Genomic DNA, 16,691 nt, shown 5'->3' on the forward strand with positions numbered 1-16,691 from the left:
TAAACTTGTTAACAGTTTGGCATAAATGCACCCAAAAAGCTATTTATCTGTTGTTATTTTTTCCTGTGGGTACAAATACAATGTTCATAGGTTTTCCAGGATATGACAGAAATTAGACTTTCACATTACTCCAGAAGTCATGACCTCAAGCCTCATGGGGTAGAATTGCTGTGCTCTTATTTGGACATGGCAGGGTTTCAGACTGCAAATGTTTGACCAATGAGCGGACAGAACATAAGTATTTTGTTGTTATTTTGTGTATGGACCAGGATCCAACTTTATGGTTATGGAATTTTAGACAGACTGAAGGGGCTGTCACCTGCGCAGCAACAGAGCATTGAAGAGACAAGGCCTTTCAGTTTTCCTTTCTGCCTGTTGCTGTTAGTGTGTGGTTGATTGTGAGACACGGGGAAGATTGCTATGCCATGGAAATGGCTGCCATCCCTGGAACAGCTTAAGTTTGCTCTACCAAGATGGCTTTTTTTTTTTTTTTTCAGAACTGAGACCTATGCACTATGTAAAGTGTCACGGCAAGCATGGGAGCATTTGGGCAAGGATATTACATGTTTGCTATACTTTAATTACATTGTTAAAGTGCCGCCGCAATCTATGTTCGTTTGTGTACCAAGATTCTAGAAAGAAGTCCTCTTCTCTCTGTAAGATGGGTTTTTCACTGTGTGCTTACTTCAGTCTCTCCACTATTCAAGTGAGAAATCAGTGTCAAATCAATAGGTTATCCTGAATCCAATGGGTAATAAAAGAATATGCTATTTCTTCAAGATGTTTCTGTTTAGCCACTGGACACAATACTAACCTCTTTAGTAAGAAATGGTTACATATAATTGGGACTAACTTTACCTGTGATACATTGTTTAATAGAGAAGAGTAGAAATAAGAGACAATTCAAGAATGTTACTTTGGAAGACCAGATTGGGCAATGTCTTCCAGAAAAGCTATAAAGCAAATTTCACAAAGGCTAGGCATCACATTATTTCACTGATAGGAACTCTGATCGCTGATCAAAATGTCTCCTGTAGTTAATATGTTAAGTTTAAAACCTAAACCCAAGCAAACAAAATAAAAACAACTACAATCCTCATCAGAGCAAAGCAGATTTCAAAGAGAACTACATTATGCTATTTAAAATTTGTCTCCGCTGTTGTCTTCACTGTGGCTTAAATGACATGGATAATCAGAGATATGGCAAATCATTAAAATGTTAGGGAAGAAAGCAGATGGACTCCAGCTTTTCATATGTGTCTGAAAAGTGGCAGGCTTGCCTCCCACACCTGCTCTCAGGCAGTGGGTTGTCACCTCAAGCTACTGCCAGCTTAGGATGCAGCAGATCCAAGAACCTAAAATCCTCTAAGGATTAGCCTAAATCTACACAATAGTCTTGAGTGCTAATGTTTGCCTTTAACGTGTTTATTACCACATCTACATGTATTCGTCATTTGGATTCAGTGCCATTGTGCCACACAGAAGCAGAATGTTTTTGCCATCTGAAATGATGTCGTGTCGAAACAGTAATGTCACCTACTGTATAACAATTTGTCTCACGAAAACATTTTAGACTATTCAAACCCATATTTCTGTTGCACTAAAATTGTCCGATTTTCAATTGGAACATACTGTGTGCTCAAACATGGACGAGACGGGCTGGTTTTGAACAAAAGCAGCTCTCCAGAGAAATGCATGTCCAAACTGTAATCAAGAAAATCCTTCATGTCTCCTGTTAATTGCTGATTTGCCCTGCATATCTGATGGAAAGCTTTATGGCTTCAAGCAAAAATCTCTTTCAAGGGATTCTGAATAAAGGTTTAAGGGTGGGATTTTCAAGAATACCGAGGGGAGTTCTTTCGATGGCAGTTGAACATCCCCCTCTGCAAAGCACTTTTGAAACTCTCACTCACGTTTCGAAGATGCCAAATTTGGGCTGGGTTTATAATTTTTTTCTCTGTGCTCAGAGAGAACTGAAAGACAAAAACAAGAACATCCTAGACCTTATTTTTATCGGTATCCTATCTAATTAAGGCAATTTTAACTAAGCCACTATGAAATACATATTTCAAATGATATGGCACTTTAAAAACCATTACTTGATTAATCTTGCTGCACCAAAGATGTTTGTGTGTTTCATATTTATTCACGGAAAGAATTAACTCCTTGGGAATGGGCAGCATCTCACTAGGCTTTCTGTAAGACAGTAGCAAGTTGGGAAGGAAAAAACTTTAGCTGATTGTCAATAGTTCCTTCTTTCTATGTATTCATGCCATAGAAGTATTGAAGCGGAATTCTTCAGTACGTGTATACTTAACTGTCTAAATTGTCATTCCCATTTTCTTAAAAGCTATTAAAAATATTGACCTGGAGTATCATGCAAGTCCTAGTGCATATATTCAGTTCCTTGCTTGAACAGTGGCTTCAGTCTACAGTTATTGGCATGTGCTGGCTCGGCAAAATGTAAGCCAAGAGCTTTGAAATTCCATTTGAAATACTGAAATCTAACGTGACCATTCTGATAAGATTTTCACAGTCTTAATTTGCTAATGCAGAGTTAACTTCTTGAAGTTAAATGGATGTCAGTTAATGCTCTTAATAGTTTCTTCCTTTAGCCCTGGAATTTTCCATAGAATTTTGAGAATTTAGCAAATATTCTTTCTTGAGAAACCTTGAAAGGTCTTGACAATTTCATAAAACGTTTATGTCAAATTTGGCATTGTTTAAGATCAATTTGGCTCTTTTTACTTAAAAGTCTCTTACAGAGTCTCACCAACCTAGGGTACTGGTAGAAGTTCATAGGGGTTTGAGCCCTCAGTCTTTAAACCATTTTTATACCTCTTTAAATCACCTGAAATGGAAATCTGAAGTGCTTTTACCAGCTTAATACCAGCAGAGGGCATTACAGCATAGTTCACTAAAAACTAAAAACTTTTTGGAAACAATCCAGATAAGAAGAGACAAAGTACATTGGAGGCTTGATAAGGACTTTACTGAAAGACATGTAGACTCCTTAATGATCAAATTGAACTGACTGAGAAGATTTCCCCATTATAATCATAAAAACCAGGTTTTAAAAACCTCATTTACTTCTTTAAATCAAAATGCAAATGTAGCAACACAAGTAGTATTGCATACCAAAATGTGTCGCAAAAAGTGTGTATATTTTCTTAAAAGTTGGGAAGCAAATTTAAAATTTTACATTTAAAAATAAAGTTGTTCATAAAGAGAACCGAGTATGTTTGAACGAAATCTCTCCAACTTCTACTCAAGTGAATAATTTCCCCTACCAGTTAAGAAGAGGTCCCTTGGTAGTGCCACATTTTCATGACAATATGCAAAGTTTCAATATTGCAAACCCGCTCAATGCCAAGGCGATCTCCCCTGGCCTGAGGTTGTTATCTCTATGTGACACTACCAATTCTGAATACACAAAAGTGACAGTTTCCCAGCTCCATCATTAGGAAGCAATATTTTAAAATGTCTGTTAAAGCTAAAACCAAAAATAATTTATTAAATAAATAATGCAGAACAATTGGGGATACTTTTCTGTGTGTGTGTGTAGGTTTAGAATTAGGTTTTTGGCACATAATGTTTGTGTCTTGCTGCTGCTCTTCTACTTATCCACCTAAGAATTACAGCTACAGGGATCATATGTGGAAGGGATAGATCCTGGGTAATATCCTCCCCTATAAGAACTTCACCTGAGACTTTCTTTGGTCTGATATTACTATCTGAACTACCATGCTGGTGATGTTTCCTTACAGCGTTAAGATTTAAAGAGCAATTTTTCTGTTCTTGTTGCATTCTTTGAGGTTGGCTATGAGTCCATGCAGCTTTGACTCTGCCCTCCAGCTAAAAGTAGGATGTTTGTCCAGCAGTATAGTTGAGGGTAAATGCAGATCAATTGTGTCTACTCAGTAATGACTGGGGAAGTACAAAACTTGTCTATTATATAAAAGAGAAGGGTGAGTTTTTCACTTTTTATCTGAAAGCAGATTGCTGCATTTTTTAGGCCTCCTCCAGTGCCCAGTGTGTAATTTACTCTTGCATCCTCTCTATTAAGAGGTGATAGGAGGGGAAACTGGCAGTTGTATACCTATGTGATCCTTGCTTAAGGTCATGCTTTCTACTTGGGAAAACGCCATTACGGTGTAACAGAAGTGATCCTCTGACCTGCTAGAGGCAGTCAGCACTCCACAACCTTTCACAAACATACTATTCTTTAAATGTTCTTCTTTTATGCCAATACAGTTTTTTGAGAGGAGCAGCTGCTGGCTTTAAATGAAATGACAAAATCTCTGGGAAGGAGAGGAACATGCTGACGGCATGTCTACACAGTCAGGAGCAGATACTTAAGCGCGGGCTCCTCACACATGGCAAGCCAGGCACACAGAGCCAGCTGCAGTGCAGCAACCATGTAGCCATGTTATTATAGTAATGAGCCTGAGCTAATAAGGCCTGTTGAGACACAACCTGTGTTAGCTCAGGCTTGGCACTACGATAGCACATTTACTCAGCTTCTGGATTGGAGCTGGCTCGTGTCAGGCAGTCTCAGAGAGTGGGAGGAATAGTTGTGTTACTGGATGCTCCTAACTATGTAGACATACCCTGACAGATTTGTCCTTTGGGAGGTTTTAAGGAGAACACATGCAAGACCAGTTTTCTTTTTAATGAAATATTTAGCTGGGGCCCAAGGCCTTCCCTCTAGTTTGGTTTGGTTTTTTTTTTATTATTATTTTTTATTCTGAAGGCAGCCTGACCTTCTGTGAGAAAGGAGATGTATGCAATACGGGAGCCTGGTACTGCTGTTTCCTGCACGAAGCTGGAAGGCACTATTTTAAAATAAAATAGCCTACTGTATGAACGGGTATACAAGACTCATCAATAGCATCCTCTCCCTCAGCAGCAATCCTTACTTGCCCTGCAGATTTTGTACTTTATCAGTGTCTACTACTGAACTTCACAATATACATCACCTGGGCACTTCTCACCAGAATCCATTAGGACCTAGACCAACAGTTTTGAGGGGGAAAAAAAAAAAAAGTAAAAAGAAACCCCCAAAATAACTCCATGTCCCAAAGAGGAGAAAAATGCTTCTAAGGGCCAGAAAACATTTAATATCTAGCAGAATAAGATGCTTCTGATCAACAGAACTCTGCTCTCTGTTTTGAGGGTGAGGGATTTAACTAATCTTTTTTCCTTTATTTCCTACCTCAAAAAGTAGGGGCAGTTCGGTTTTACTCAAGCACTTGAAATACATTTATATAAATTTTTGGTTTGGTAATTAAGTAATATACATTTTCACATGTATATATTCACACTTTCTCTCAAAGTGTGGTTTTGAGAGCTTTTAATATGGATAAGGATTGCTGGGGTCTTTATACCTTTTCACCTAGGGTATTTTGCAAGGACTTTTAGATTGTCTGTATGTATTCTGTATATGCAGAAAAGGCTAAGGCTGGGATAGCCCTTACACACAGAGGAAGGCAGTTCCACTTGTTCATTAAGACAAACATATTACCACTTCAAGCAGGCTACCAACAGCAAGGCCAGCAAGGTGTACTGCTAGTGTAAGATTTTTGCTGCTGCTTCCAGTAGCACACTGTGTCTGCTGACAGGTAGTATGTACTTCTGACACCAGCAAATACACGTATCATCAAAGACCTTCTCCTCTTCCCATGCTGGTCACATAGCACACACTGAAAAATTTCTGGGGGTGTAATAAAATGCATGCTCTAAGCACTGAAACAGGATGTCTCTATCATTTGTAGTTCCATCCTTACTTTTTTCCCTTCCTCCACTCAAGGGCAGAATGTAATATTAAAACTATAGTAAGCATTTTTTTAATTAAAAGAGGTTAAATATACGGGATCGGATAGGCTTTCATCATGCAATTATGAACTGTATGCTGGTTATTTTAAATTTCAACATTCAATTGAAATTGTACTGGGTGAGCTGGCTTGGGTATCTGCTTTGCATTTGACTGAGTTAATTCACTGCAGGTATTCAGTTCTTAAGTGGCGTCTGCTTTAAATATGTGCAGTAATTCAATCAAAGAAATAAGATGGATAGTTTATGTAATCCTTTTCATCTCCAGATTGCTAAGGTTAACCTTAACTATTCATGAATTATAAATGCATATAGCAATCTCAAACTAATACATGTAAAATACCTTTTTTGATGGCCTGTTGAAAACCATGGAATAGCTCCTTCTCTTTAAATATAATTGATGGAACCTACAGGCACTGTATATCATTTCTTCCGCTTATTTGTAATCTTGAACAAAAGTTTTGTGCAACTCATTTAAAATGGTCATCTGTGGTAATATTAAACCTTTCCTCTGAGCCAGGAACACAGGTAATTTTCTCTTCAAAATTTTGGATGCATCATTCTTACAGCTCTTTTCAGTGCCAATAGATTCTGTGACATGAATGGGAACCCAAAGGCAGATATTATAGAACAATAACGCTCTGTTGAAGCCTTCGCAATTCCTGGAGTAATTAAATAAAAAAAAAAAAGGGATCCTTTCTCTTTCATTTTGTTAGTTCATTCAATGCCATTTGGATGTTTTTGCTTGTTAGTTCTCTGATAGGCAGTCTGAACAATCCACTAGGTGACACCCTCATACCCTTCCTATACTCTGTATAGAAACAAGGAGATAGTGAGTACTGAATGGCTCATTTGTTAAACATTTAAAGCAAATACTGAGATTTCAGGGACAGGTCTCTCTTTGTTTAGTAATATCAGAGATAACACTGCTTTTGTAATAAATACTGTGTTGTTTGTATATAAATTACATATTAAGCAGATTAGCATTTTGTCATTAACAAGAACAAAACCACAGAGCAGAAGTTGTACGCAATATTTCCTATAATTATAATAATTTTTAAAAAGCGTTTGAGCTCGTCTGCTGAGTAGACTGAATAGAAAATATGCCCTTAGCATTTTTTACTGGGGGAACAGAAGGAATATAGCTTCAGTGATTTTTTTTTTTTTTCCAGTGGGGATGTGCTATAGCATCTTTGAAACAGAAATGAAAAGCTGCATTCACCCCTAATATAAAGGAGTATTAAAGGATAAACTTCAATGGAATTTTGCATGTTTATGCCAGTGGTGATTTTTTCTTGTAGTTCTTTATGTTGATAATGATGCTTTATAAATCCTTTGAAGAAAGGATCTTTTGTCCTGTTGTTTTTATACACCTAGCATAATGAGGCTTGAGCTTGTTTAGGGTCTCTATCTGCAAATTCAACATAGCAAATAAAATCTTATATTTTATTGCTAATATTCCTTACTCTGCAATGACTATGAGTACTATTCTAAATATTGTACGTAGTGAAAGACGCTGGAAGTCTGAATTCACTAGTGGTGTAATTAAGAGTAACATCAAAGAAATAAGAGTTACATCCCAAAATGAATGTAAATAAAAGCAAAATCATGTAAAGGCCTTAACAATCAAACATAAGAAAATAATTTCTTTGAATAGCATGTTTAAACAGTAACCAGCCAGGTCAAGAGAGAGACAGAAATTGACTTATATGGGCATGGAAATCATAACATTTTTGTTTACTCATAATAATTATCCCAATTAATTATATGGCAACTGTAGGTTTTCAAGCTTTTGCTCTCCATGCACTTTTTATATTCATCTACACTTTACAGTGCTCCTTCTTCTAACAATTTCACTGCTTGTTTAGCTCTAATGTAGAAAAATCCACTTTTTTACCACCGAAACCTGAAAAAAACCTACTGAAATTATACACTGTTCTGCTGTCATGTGTATTTATTGACTTCACTTAGGATTCCTTCCATGGGTTAGGCCCATAATATACTTAGAGACAAATATACAAAGAGAGATGTATAATTCCTTGTATTTTTCCATTTCATTTCAGCTAATTAATGCTTACACTTAGAAAAAAGTTTTTTAATAGTTTTTTAAGACAGTTTACTAAATAACCCTACAGATCACTTCCGTGGTGTCCTAAACAGTCTGGGAAGAAACAGTTTTTGAAACTTAGTTATATCTGATAAAACAATGGCAGGAATATGGTGGACTATTTAAGTGGCTGTCTTTTTAAAATGAGTATTACATTCTGAGGGTAACATAATGTGATACAGTAATTTGATAGTAGGTAAATAACTAACTAACGTTAACGTGATTAAGAGATTAACTGGGAAAAAAAACCACAAAGGACAGGACACGTGGAATTGCATGATGTACTATGGGTGAATGTACAAGTGCGTTGGATGTTTTTGTGGGATTCTCGAATATATATGGTTGGTCATATGAGAGCAGACCCAAGCCTGGGAGGGATTTCATGCACATGTTGACAAAAATCTGTGAGAAAAGTTCTAGTTTGAATAAATTGTACAGACATCTTCATAATAGTCTAATTGGTAACACTAACAGAGCACTCTTATCTGAACTAGTCTCTGTGATGTCACTGAAAGCTTAATTGTGGCAGATAGAATAATGTTATTGATTTAATCATCCTCACTGTCAGCCTCAGAACGCTCAGAATGATAAACTCCGTGCGCATATGCAGACACGTGCATGTGTGATCACATAATACACGCAGGCACGCACATAGGTATTTCTGACAGCAAGCTCCCAGAGATAACCGGAAGGCTACACAGTGGTTTTGAGATCAGGAAGGTAAGAGTCATTTAAAGTTCAAAAAGGTTTGTGGAGAGAGAGTGCAGTTGCCCCCATAACGCATCCAAGACATCATGTGTGTATCTCTGCCTTTAGAGAGAAGTACCCTGGGATCTTTAGTACTTAGAGAAATCCAGGTTCTTCTGGGTAATGTGAAATAAATAATCTCTAGAAGCACATTGTCCCTTGTATCAGAGGCAGCACTGATTTTAGTCACTTTGAGGGAAGAGTGCCATCTGCTGAATCACAACTATCGGTTCTGTAGAACCTTCTCTTTTTCTTGGAGGTTTCCCAACGAGAGTCCTGTGCCTCAAACACAGGCAGCATGTGTAATTTTGAGCATAGGAGTAGTCCTATTCTGTCAGAAATTACATGTTTGTGTAAGTCTTAAAAATGGTGGGGGTCAGGGGGGATGAGATTTAGAAGAAGATAAATACCAGATTAAAAATTCAGTCCTTCAACTGCTGTGCATTCAGTACTGTATGAAATTTAAATAAAAAGATAAATGCTGGGAATTAGAGCTAATATTTCACTTTGATGAATGCAGTAGATGTACGTTATTGTACAATCAAGTGCATACATTACTATTTTCTGTACTTTTAAAATTCACTTAAAAACATGACTTTATGTCACTGGAAATGGGCTGTTTTTTTCTATGCTTTTTGGAGTCAAAATTACCCATTGATATAATTTAGAGTGGAATATAGTTTTATGACATTTTTGCCTTCTCCTTTTCAGATGCCACCAAATTTATCTTATCTGATTATTTTTCAGGCATTCACATTTCACATATTACAGAATTAACACAGCAAGTACATCTGCATTTTAATACACATAGAAGAAGTGTTCTCCAGATCTGAAGAGGTTAAAGCCATATTTCTTTTCCTAGAAACATTTTCTGACATATATATATGTGTGTGTGTCTCATATATATGTATATATGTCTCAGTATCAAGGACAATAAGGATGCTTGAATAGCACACATTTTGTAAGAACATCTGCAGAATTAAAGATGATGTCAATTACTTATAAGATATTCTGATGAATTTCTGTAGGCTTACAATTTGAAGAGAGTCACTCAGCTGTGCAGCTGTTATATATTATTACAATCTAAATGAATTTTAAAAAAGATAATTAGAGCAGTATATACCCACTCCTAGTAATTTTTCTGAAGTAAGAAAACACTGGCGGCTAAACATTATGTTATGAAGTATCTGAGACAGTACAAATTGAACAAGTCTTTGAAGCTCTAGTGTACTTCCACTCTAGGTACCTAAAGTAGAATGAATCTGTACTTCTCAAAGGATAACGATTTCTTTATAGTGATAGAAACAGTCTTAGATGCCTGTTAAAGATAGGGTAACTGTGGCACAAAAGCTTTAAACTGTTTTACTTATGCTCACCTCGTGATCATACGGTAAAGCCATTCAAGCTTCAGACCTTTAATCCACTGCTGTATTTAGAATATCTCTGTATCTGAAATGTGAAATTAGAAAATTAACATCCAGCATACATAAGACTTCAACACAGCAGAAGAATTTACTGGCTCTTTTTTTGAATGACCTAAAAGAGTGCGTGGATCTAGAAACCTACTGTTTCACTAATGTACTGGAAACAGATTTATCTTGAGTAGAAAAAAACACTCTGGGAATTAGCTAAATGCTTAATTTATCTTGTATCCACATCGTATATACTTGTTGCCAGTTACAAAGTAAATGGATTAATTTATGTTGCTAGATAATACATATGTCATAGAAATGCATTAAAAATGACTTTTTTACAATTAAAGATTACAGGGAATATTGACAGCTTCATATAAAAACAGGGATACATAAAAATGACACTTTACAAGTAAATAAATACATGTATATATAAAATATATGTGCGTATGTACATTCACATTATATATTCACAGAATATATAAAACCATTTATTCCCTATAGAGTGACCTACTTGTAGATTTGTGGTTTTGCTTTTTTTAACAGAAGCAGTCTGTTAAAATATGTAGTACATTAAAATATGTAATTCGGTACAACGTGAGTAAGTCTGTCAAGTATTGATACTACAGAAGGAATAAAAAACACGCCTTCAAAATGGTGGTGGTGTGTTTTCTTCCTGGAGACTAATCTAGGCTTAAAAAAAACCCCCAAAACTGACGATATAGTAACTGGAACAGGTTACCTAAAGAGAATATGAAATTCCAGTCATTAGAAGTGTGTAGTAATGGGATTAAAAAATACTTGCTGGTGGGAGTCTACTTATGTTTGACCCTATCTCAGAACAGGGAGGTGAAATAAATGAACTCTTGAGGCTCATTTTCAGCCCTGCATGACTGCCGTTTATTTAATTAAAAAAGAACAACCCCAAACCTAATTTACTGAAATCTGAAACTTCTCACTAGGGTTCAAGGATTATCTAGGACCTCTTCACTGGTTTTGTGGTGCGTTTTAATTCTGGAGGTGCTAATACATTTTTCTTTCATAAAGTGCATGAGGCCCACTGAACAGAAAGATAAATTGTTGGTTAGGTACGACTTGAAGAAACCTGGTTGTTTCCAAAAGTATTCAGTGTTACTGATTCCACAGTTATGATTGTTTTCTAAATGCGTTTGAAGTAGGACACCAATTCCTTTTCCTCTCGGAAAATTAATGTCTGATTGGTGTTAAAACACTAGATTATTTTTCTGACTGTTGAGTGTTCTAATGTTCGGTCTATTCTCATCAGTTTTAGTGGAAAATCTTGCCAGTTTGATTGCTGCTGATATAGATACGCTGGTTATATATAACCAGGAACCTCCTTTTCTAATGTAAACCAGTTTTGCTTTACATTATTGAAAGTTTGTCTTTGCAGATCTCACATGAAAGTGGACTGAAATAGATTCAGCGCAACCCACAGGACCTTTCTGTTATTGGACTTTTAGGCAGAGCTTGCCCTGCGCCACCCTGAGGGAGGCAAAATGGGGCAAACGTAGTGGCATGCCAGCATGAGCGCGGTTGGATCGCTGATGGCTGAGAGCATCCAAACCTGTTTGGCTGATAACAATGTGGGCCGCGTATAAATCCTGCGCAGGAAGTAAAGGAACGTTCCTTTCTCTGGCGTTTTCTTATCCTGCTGCAAGAAAAGGCTCGCTTGCAATGGGGTTAAATATATTCAACATGCTTCTTAAAAATGAAATTTTTTCCATCTCATTCAATCCTCATAACCTAACGAACCAAACCTAGGAATAGCTGGAGCTTTGCTGTGAGGTGGTAGCGCTGCCATACGTATGACTTGTCAGGCAGTGACCTTTATTGCAGGTACACCCACCCTTTTCACCTACGGCGTTAAGCCTTCTTGCCCTACCACTGCCTCTCGGGGCACCAGATAAAACCATCACGACCACGTTGAGTTGACTGGAAGAGCTGCTTGTGCACCTCTGCAAGGTATTTGCCCATGTGCGCAGCTGCAGGAGCGAGGATTTGAGGATGCGTGTCCCAGAGGTTTGGTCCACGCCTGGAGCGCGGCACTGGTCCACGCGCCGCGGTCTCCTCGCTGCACCGGGAATGCCAGACAAGGCGGTACCTGATCATCACAGCAGGGCAAAGGAAAGGAAAATAGTCAGGTGAAGTGTGAGGGGAAAGGCGGGCTGCCGCCCTACCTGCTGTGGGCCCGCGCTGGCTGGGCGGTGTGGCGAGCGGAGTGGCGAGCGGGTGCCTAACGGTGCGGAGCCGCCGGTAACCTCGAGGGAGGCCTCAACCCGCGTCCTGCGATTTTCCGTCTGGGGCCTGGCGTTCCGCAGGCCCGGGCTGCGGTGGGTTCGTTTGCCTGTTTTCGGGGGGGGATCTGAACTTTCCCTGTGACTGACGCTACCCCCGCCTCAGACCGGAGGCGGGGCGGGAGGGCCGGTCCGTGCCGGGCCCCGGGGCACGCCGGGGCCGGGAGCCTCCCCGCCGGTTACCTTCGGCGGCGGCCGGCGGGGGAGGGGGCGGGAGGCGGTGCCGGCTCCGCGCGGGGCGGGGCGGGGCGGGATCCGCTGGGCCGGGCCGGGCCGGGCCGCGTCGGGCGTGCGGGGGCCGCGTAGGTGCGGTGCCTTTAAGGTGTCCTGAGGCGGCAGCAGACCTGCCGGGGCGGCGGCGGCGCGGGGAGGAGGCGGAGGCGGCCGGGAGGGGGAAGGGGAAACCCACGGCGAGCGGCTCGACGTGACACCAGAAAGTTCAGGCGCGGCCCCGCCCGACTCGTGCACCCCTGCCCCGGCGGCGGGGGAAGGCGAGGAGCCGCTCCTCCTTCTCCTCCTCCCGCCGCTGCTGCTGCACCGAGGGCGGGCGGGTCGGGTCGGGTGGGTGGGGGGGGTGGGTGGCTGGCTGGGGGCGTTGGCCCGGGGAAGTTTTGCTCGCCCTCTCTCCTTTCTTTCTTCCTTTCTTCCTGCGCCCCTCTCGTGCCCCCGCCGGCGCTGGGGAGGGGGCGAGCGTGGGATTCCCGCGTGCAGGGGGCGGCGGCGATGCTGCGCAGGGCGAGGGGCTGCCGCCGGGGCTCCCCTGCCCGCCGCCCCGCCTGACCGCGGCCGCCTCCTTCCCCCGTGATGGCAGCGGGGGCTGCCGCCGCTCCGCCGCCGCCGCGCTCTGCCCGCCGCTCGCCCCGCGCCGCCGCCCGCCCTTCGCCGGCCGCCCAGTGACTTGGCGGGGCACTCCGCGGAGAGCGCTTCCCTGCCCGCCTCTCGCCGTCGCTGAGGGCGGCGGTGGCCGCTCCGTACCCGTCCCGGCTGCGTTCCGCTACTGGCTCGTCCCGGGCACCCAAGGCAAAGTCTCGGGCCGGAGCAGCAACTTGTGATCGGGAGGCGGCGGACCTCGGCTGCGGGAACTCGAGGATCTTTTGTTTTCTCCTGTCGCTTTGGATGGTCCTGGGAAGTGTCAAGGCGCCGCTCAGGAAAGCCCGGGCCAGGAGAGGGGAGGCCGGCCGGAGCTGGCGTGCTGCTGGAGCCCCGCCGGTCTGACAGCGCCCTCCCCGGAGGGGGCTCGCCCTGGGACTCCGGCGGGATTAGGAAACCTCGCTTACGTTAAGCTTCTGTGGAATTACAACTGGGGGCTCTTCGTTTCTCCCCCCGCTCTTCTGGCATGAGACTGCTTGCAGGCGCCACCCGAGGACAATGATCGCGGAGTTTGCTCACTTTTACCTCTTTGGATTCATATGTCTCACCTCAGGTAACCACCACGCGTAGGCGAGTCGGATGCGAGGCCGCGGCGGTGGCCGTGCTCCCGCCGCCCGCCCCGGGGGGGGGGGGGGCCGATGCGTTAGCCGGCCTCTCCGCGCCCCCCGCCCTTCCTCGGAAACGAAGCTTGATTTCCACCCGGCGGGCGCGGGGTCGGGAGCTGCCGCCGGCCGTCGCCCCTCGGCGGGTGGGGGCTGCCCGGGGCTGGGAACGGGGGGGGTGCTCGGCGCCGGGTGAGGCCCCGGGGCTGCGGGCGGCCGCGGCGCCCCCTCCCTTCGCCGGCAGCTCCTGGGGGTCGTTTGATGGAACCGGGGCTGGCGGTGAGCCCCGGCGGTGAGGGGACGGCGGGAAGCGACCCCGGGCTCCCGCGGGCTGCGGGCTGCGCCCGCCGCTGGGCTGCGGGCTGCGCCCGCCGCTGGGCTGTGGCTCCCCGCGGGTAACGCGCCAGGGGAGAGGCCGCAGGTACTGCCCACCCTCCTCCGGGCGGTCCGGTAACGGCCGTTCCCCCCGCCCGGCAGCCCGGGCCGCGGGCCCACGCGTGAAGGGGTTAACCCCGCGCACTCGCCCCGGGTGGGGAGCTCGGAGGTGGGGGGGCTTGGGGACAGGTTTTGCCTCACCTTGGCGGTTAAAGTTTACCCACGTGTGTGAAGTGAAGCGCCGGCGCGATAAATGGGAGCAGGGGAGATGGCTGAGGCGATAGGGGGGATTAATGGTCATTAGTCACTGTTTGCGCGGGGCTTACGCGTGTTGGGGCGCCTTATCGTGCCTGCAGATTAAAGATAGGGTCGTAGTGACAGGGTATTGTTGATAGCGGATTTTGCGCGGTGTAAGCCCCCTATCAAATCGCGGTGTCGAGGAATGCGATAAAGGGCTGCGTACCGTGACTGGAGAAGGGGCGCGCATCCCTCCGCCTGGCGGCGGCGCGCCGGCCGCGGCGCTCAGCCCGGGCACCGCGGCGGGGCTCGCGGGGAGCGGGGCGGTCGCCAAGGGGCTGGGGCGTGGGGCGTGGGGTGGTGTTTCTGCGTGAGCTTCCTGCTGCTCGTGGGAGGCCGGATTTGCCTGCCTGCAGCGTTCCTTCCCCTTCGCAGCAGCGCCTTTTGTCACGCGTTAGGCTACGGGTAAACGCAGTAAAACCTTGTGTTACAGTTAAGGTCGGTTTGGGCGCTAAATTTTCTACCTTAGTTGAATTTTATAAGTTTGCTGAGGACCCCTTTGAGTCATTAAAGTTATGGTAGCATGAGACACCTGGTCAGTAAATGAATGAATGAAGTTTTTGAAAGACTTAAGTACGCTGCCCAAAACTTTAAGTCTTAATTATGTCACCGAGTGCAATAACTTGTGTCTGTTTCCAGATTATATCATAAATTTAACTATTACATTTTTGCTGTTAGGTATTAGGTTTGCTTCTGTGGCTTTGAATATGGAAAGCTTTGCATTTTTCTCCCTTTTTTTTTTTTTAAAGAGAATAACTCTAACCCTGTTCACTTTTGACTGTATCAGTCATGCCATCTTTAATTTGCCTTTTTCTGTATTGCCTGCTTTATCAGAAACAACTGGAATGGGGAAGAGCCTTTTCACCAGTTTGCTGTTTGTAAATCTTTCACACCGATTGTCCCTGCGGTGGAAAAGTTGACTTTATAGACAATGATGTACTCTGTAACTCAGTTCTGTACTGGGGTATCTTTAACTCCAAGTTAAGAAACAGTTTGGTTTTTTGTGGTTTGTTTTTTTTTTTTTTCATTCTCTCATCTCTTTCTCATATAAATGTTCAATAGAGTAAGATGGATGTAAGGGTTTTTTGTTTTTTTTTGTTGTTGTTGTTGTTTTTTCCCTCGGGATGGGGATGTTCTCTTTAATAATGTTGATTCCAGCTGAGTTGTTGGACAGAAAAAAAGAAAAAAGAGCCATGAATTTTTATGGAGGTTTGTAATTTTGCCTTGTAAGCAAAGTCAGTAACAAAGATAGAGACCAGAGAGTAACTTTGTTCCAACTCCTTCACCAGAGGGGTTTCTTCTTCCCCTCAGCTAGAATGCGGTCAAATAGTTGGTCTTGTGTCTAGAACAATGGAGATGCCAGAAACCTTTGGCAGGATGAAGTTTGAGGGCAGATGGCTGCAGTACAGAAGGAAGGAGAGGAGTCGTCTACAGCAGTTTCCACACTGAAATCCTTTGAGTTCTGCTGACAGCTGATGTGCTTGCGAGTTGATTGATCCTTTCCTCTCTTCTCCACTGAAAGTTTTCACTTCCCTCACTTACACCCAATACTGAATGAACGGTTTGCGTGGCAACGCTCTAAGTGGGATGTTAGAAACTTCTGAGTGGTGGGAAATAATTGGGGGATGGGGAGGAGGAAAATTTTAACAATAGAAAGGTAAGTGGGTTAGTGTTTGTTAAAACAGTAATTGGTAAACCACTTAGAATTTAAAAACCCTAATTTTTACCGTGGTGTGCTTCTGTGCAATCCTGTGAAGTACCTTCTTTCATCTAAGCCTGTGGTTAATAAATATTGAATAAATTTAAATTTGAATAATTTTGAACATTGGAATATAGCAGCTTTCCTCACTTATTCTCCCAATGTAATTTCAATGCTTCTTTGCATAAAGATAAGAACAAAAATGGCTTTAGGGGGTGCTTCTCTGGTATCCTTGTTTTCTTGAGTGTTTACCTGCATTCTGCCCTTTTTCCTCCATTTTGAGGCAGTCTTTCCTTCATAGAGTTTTCATCTCTCCAGCCCCCAAGAAACAGCAGCATCAAATTAATGTTTGGAAAATAAAAGCTTTCAGTTATCTGGAGAGTAACATGCAGAACGCTTTTGCTGGGAATAAGAGTGTCAAGGTTCTGATTTTCC

At 43.1% G+C, this 16,691-nt stretch overlaps 1 protein-coding gene and 1 long non-coding RNA gene across 4 annotated transcripts in view; one reads left to right on the forward strand and one right to left on the reverse strand.

The window, feature by feature from the left end:
- LOC148055685 (uncharacterized) overlaps nt 1-12,497 on the reverse strand; it is a 63,519-nt gene extending 51,022 nt beyond the window's left edge. The window contains exons 1-2 of the long non-coding RNA XR_015704842.1: nt 12,297-12,497; nt 10,063-10,135 (exon numbers count right to left, since the gene is read on the reverse strand). This is a non-coding gene — a long non-coding RNA (uncharacterized LOC148055685). The remainder of the gene's footprint in view (nt 1-10,062; nt 10,136-12,296) is intronic.
- Nucleotides 1-16,691, forward strand: part of ROBO1 (roundabout guidance receptor 1) — a 735,949-nt gene that overhangs the window by 408,818 nt on the left and 310,440 nt on the right. The window contains exon 1 of one of the 3 annotated variants that reach the window (XM_087757519.1): nt 13,076-13,836. The exons of the other annotated variants lie outside the window; for them this stretch is intronic. Coding sequence (XP_087613645.1) covers nt 13,782-13,836 — 55 coding nt within the window. The 5' untranslated portion in view covers nt 13,076-13,781. Of the gene's footprint in view, nt 1-13,075; nt 13,837-16,691 lie in introns of those variants that run through there. 3 annotated transcript variants of the gene reach the window in all.

The sequence above is a fragment of the Nipponia nippon genome, unplaced genomic scaffold, assembly GCF_047370975.1.
Source record: "Nipponia nippon isolate SJK-2023a ecotype South Korea unplaced genomic scaffold, ASM4737097v1 scaffold_2, whole genome shotgun sequence".
Taxonomy (NCBI): Eukaryota; Metazoa; Chordata; class Aves; order Pelecaniformes; family Threskiornithidae; genus Nipponia; species Nipponia nippon.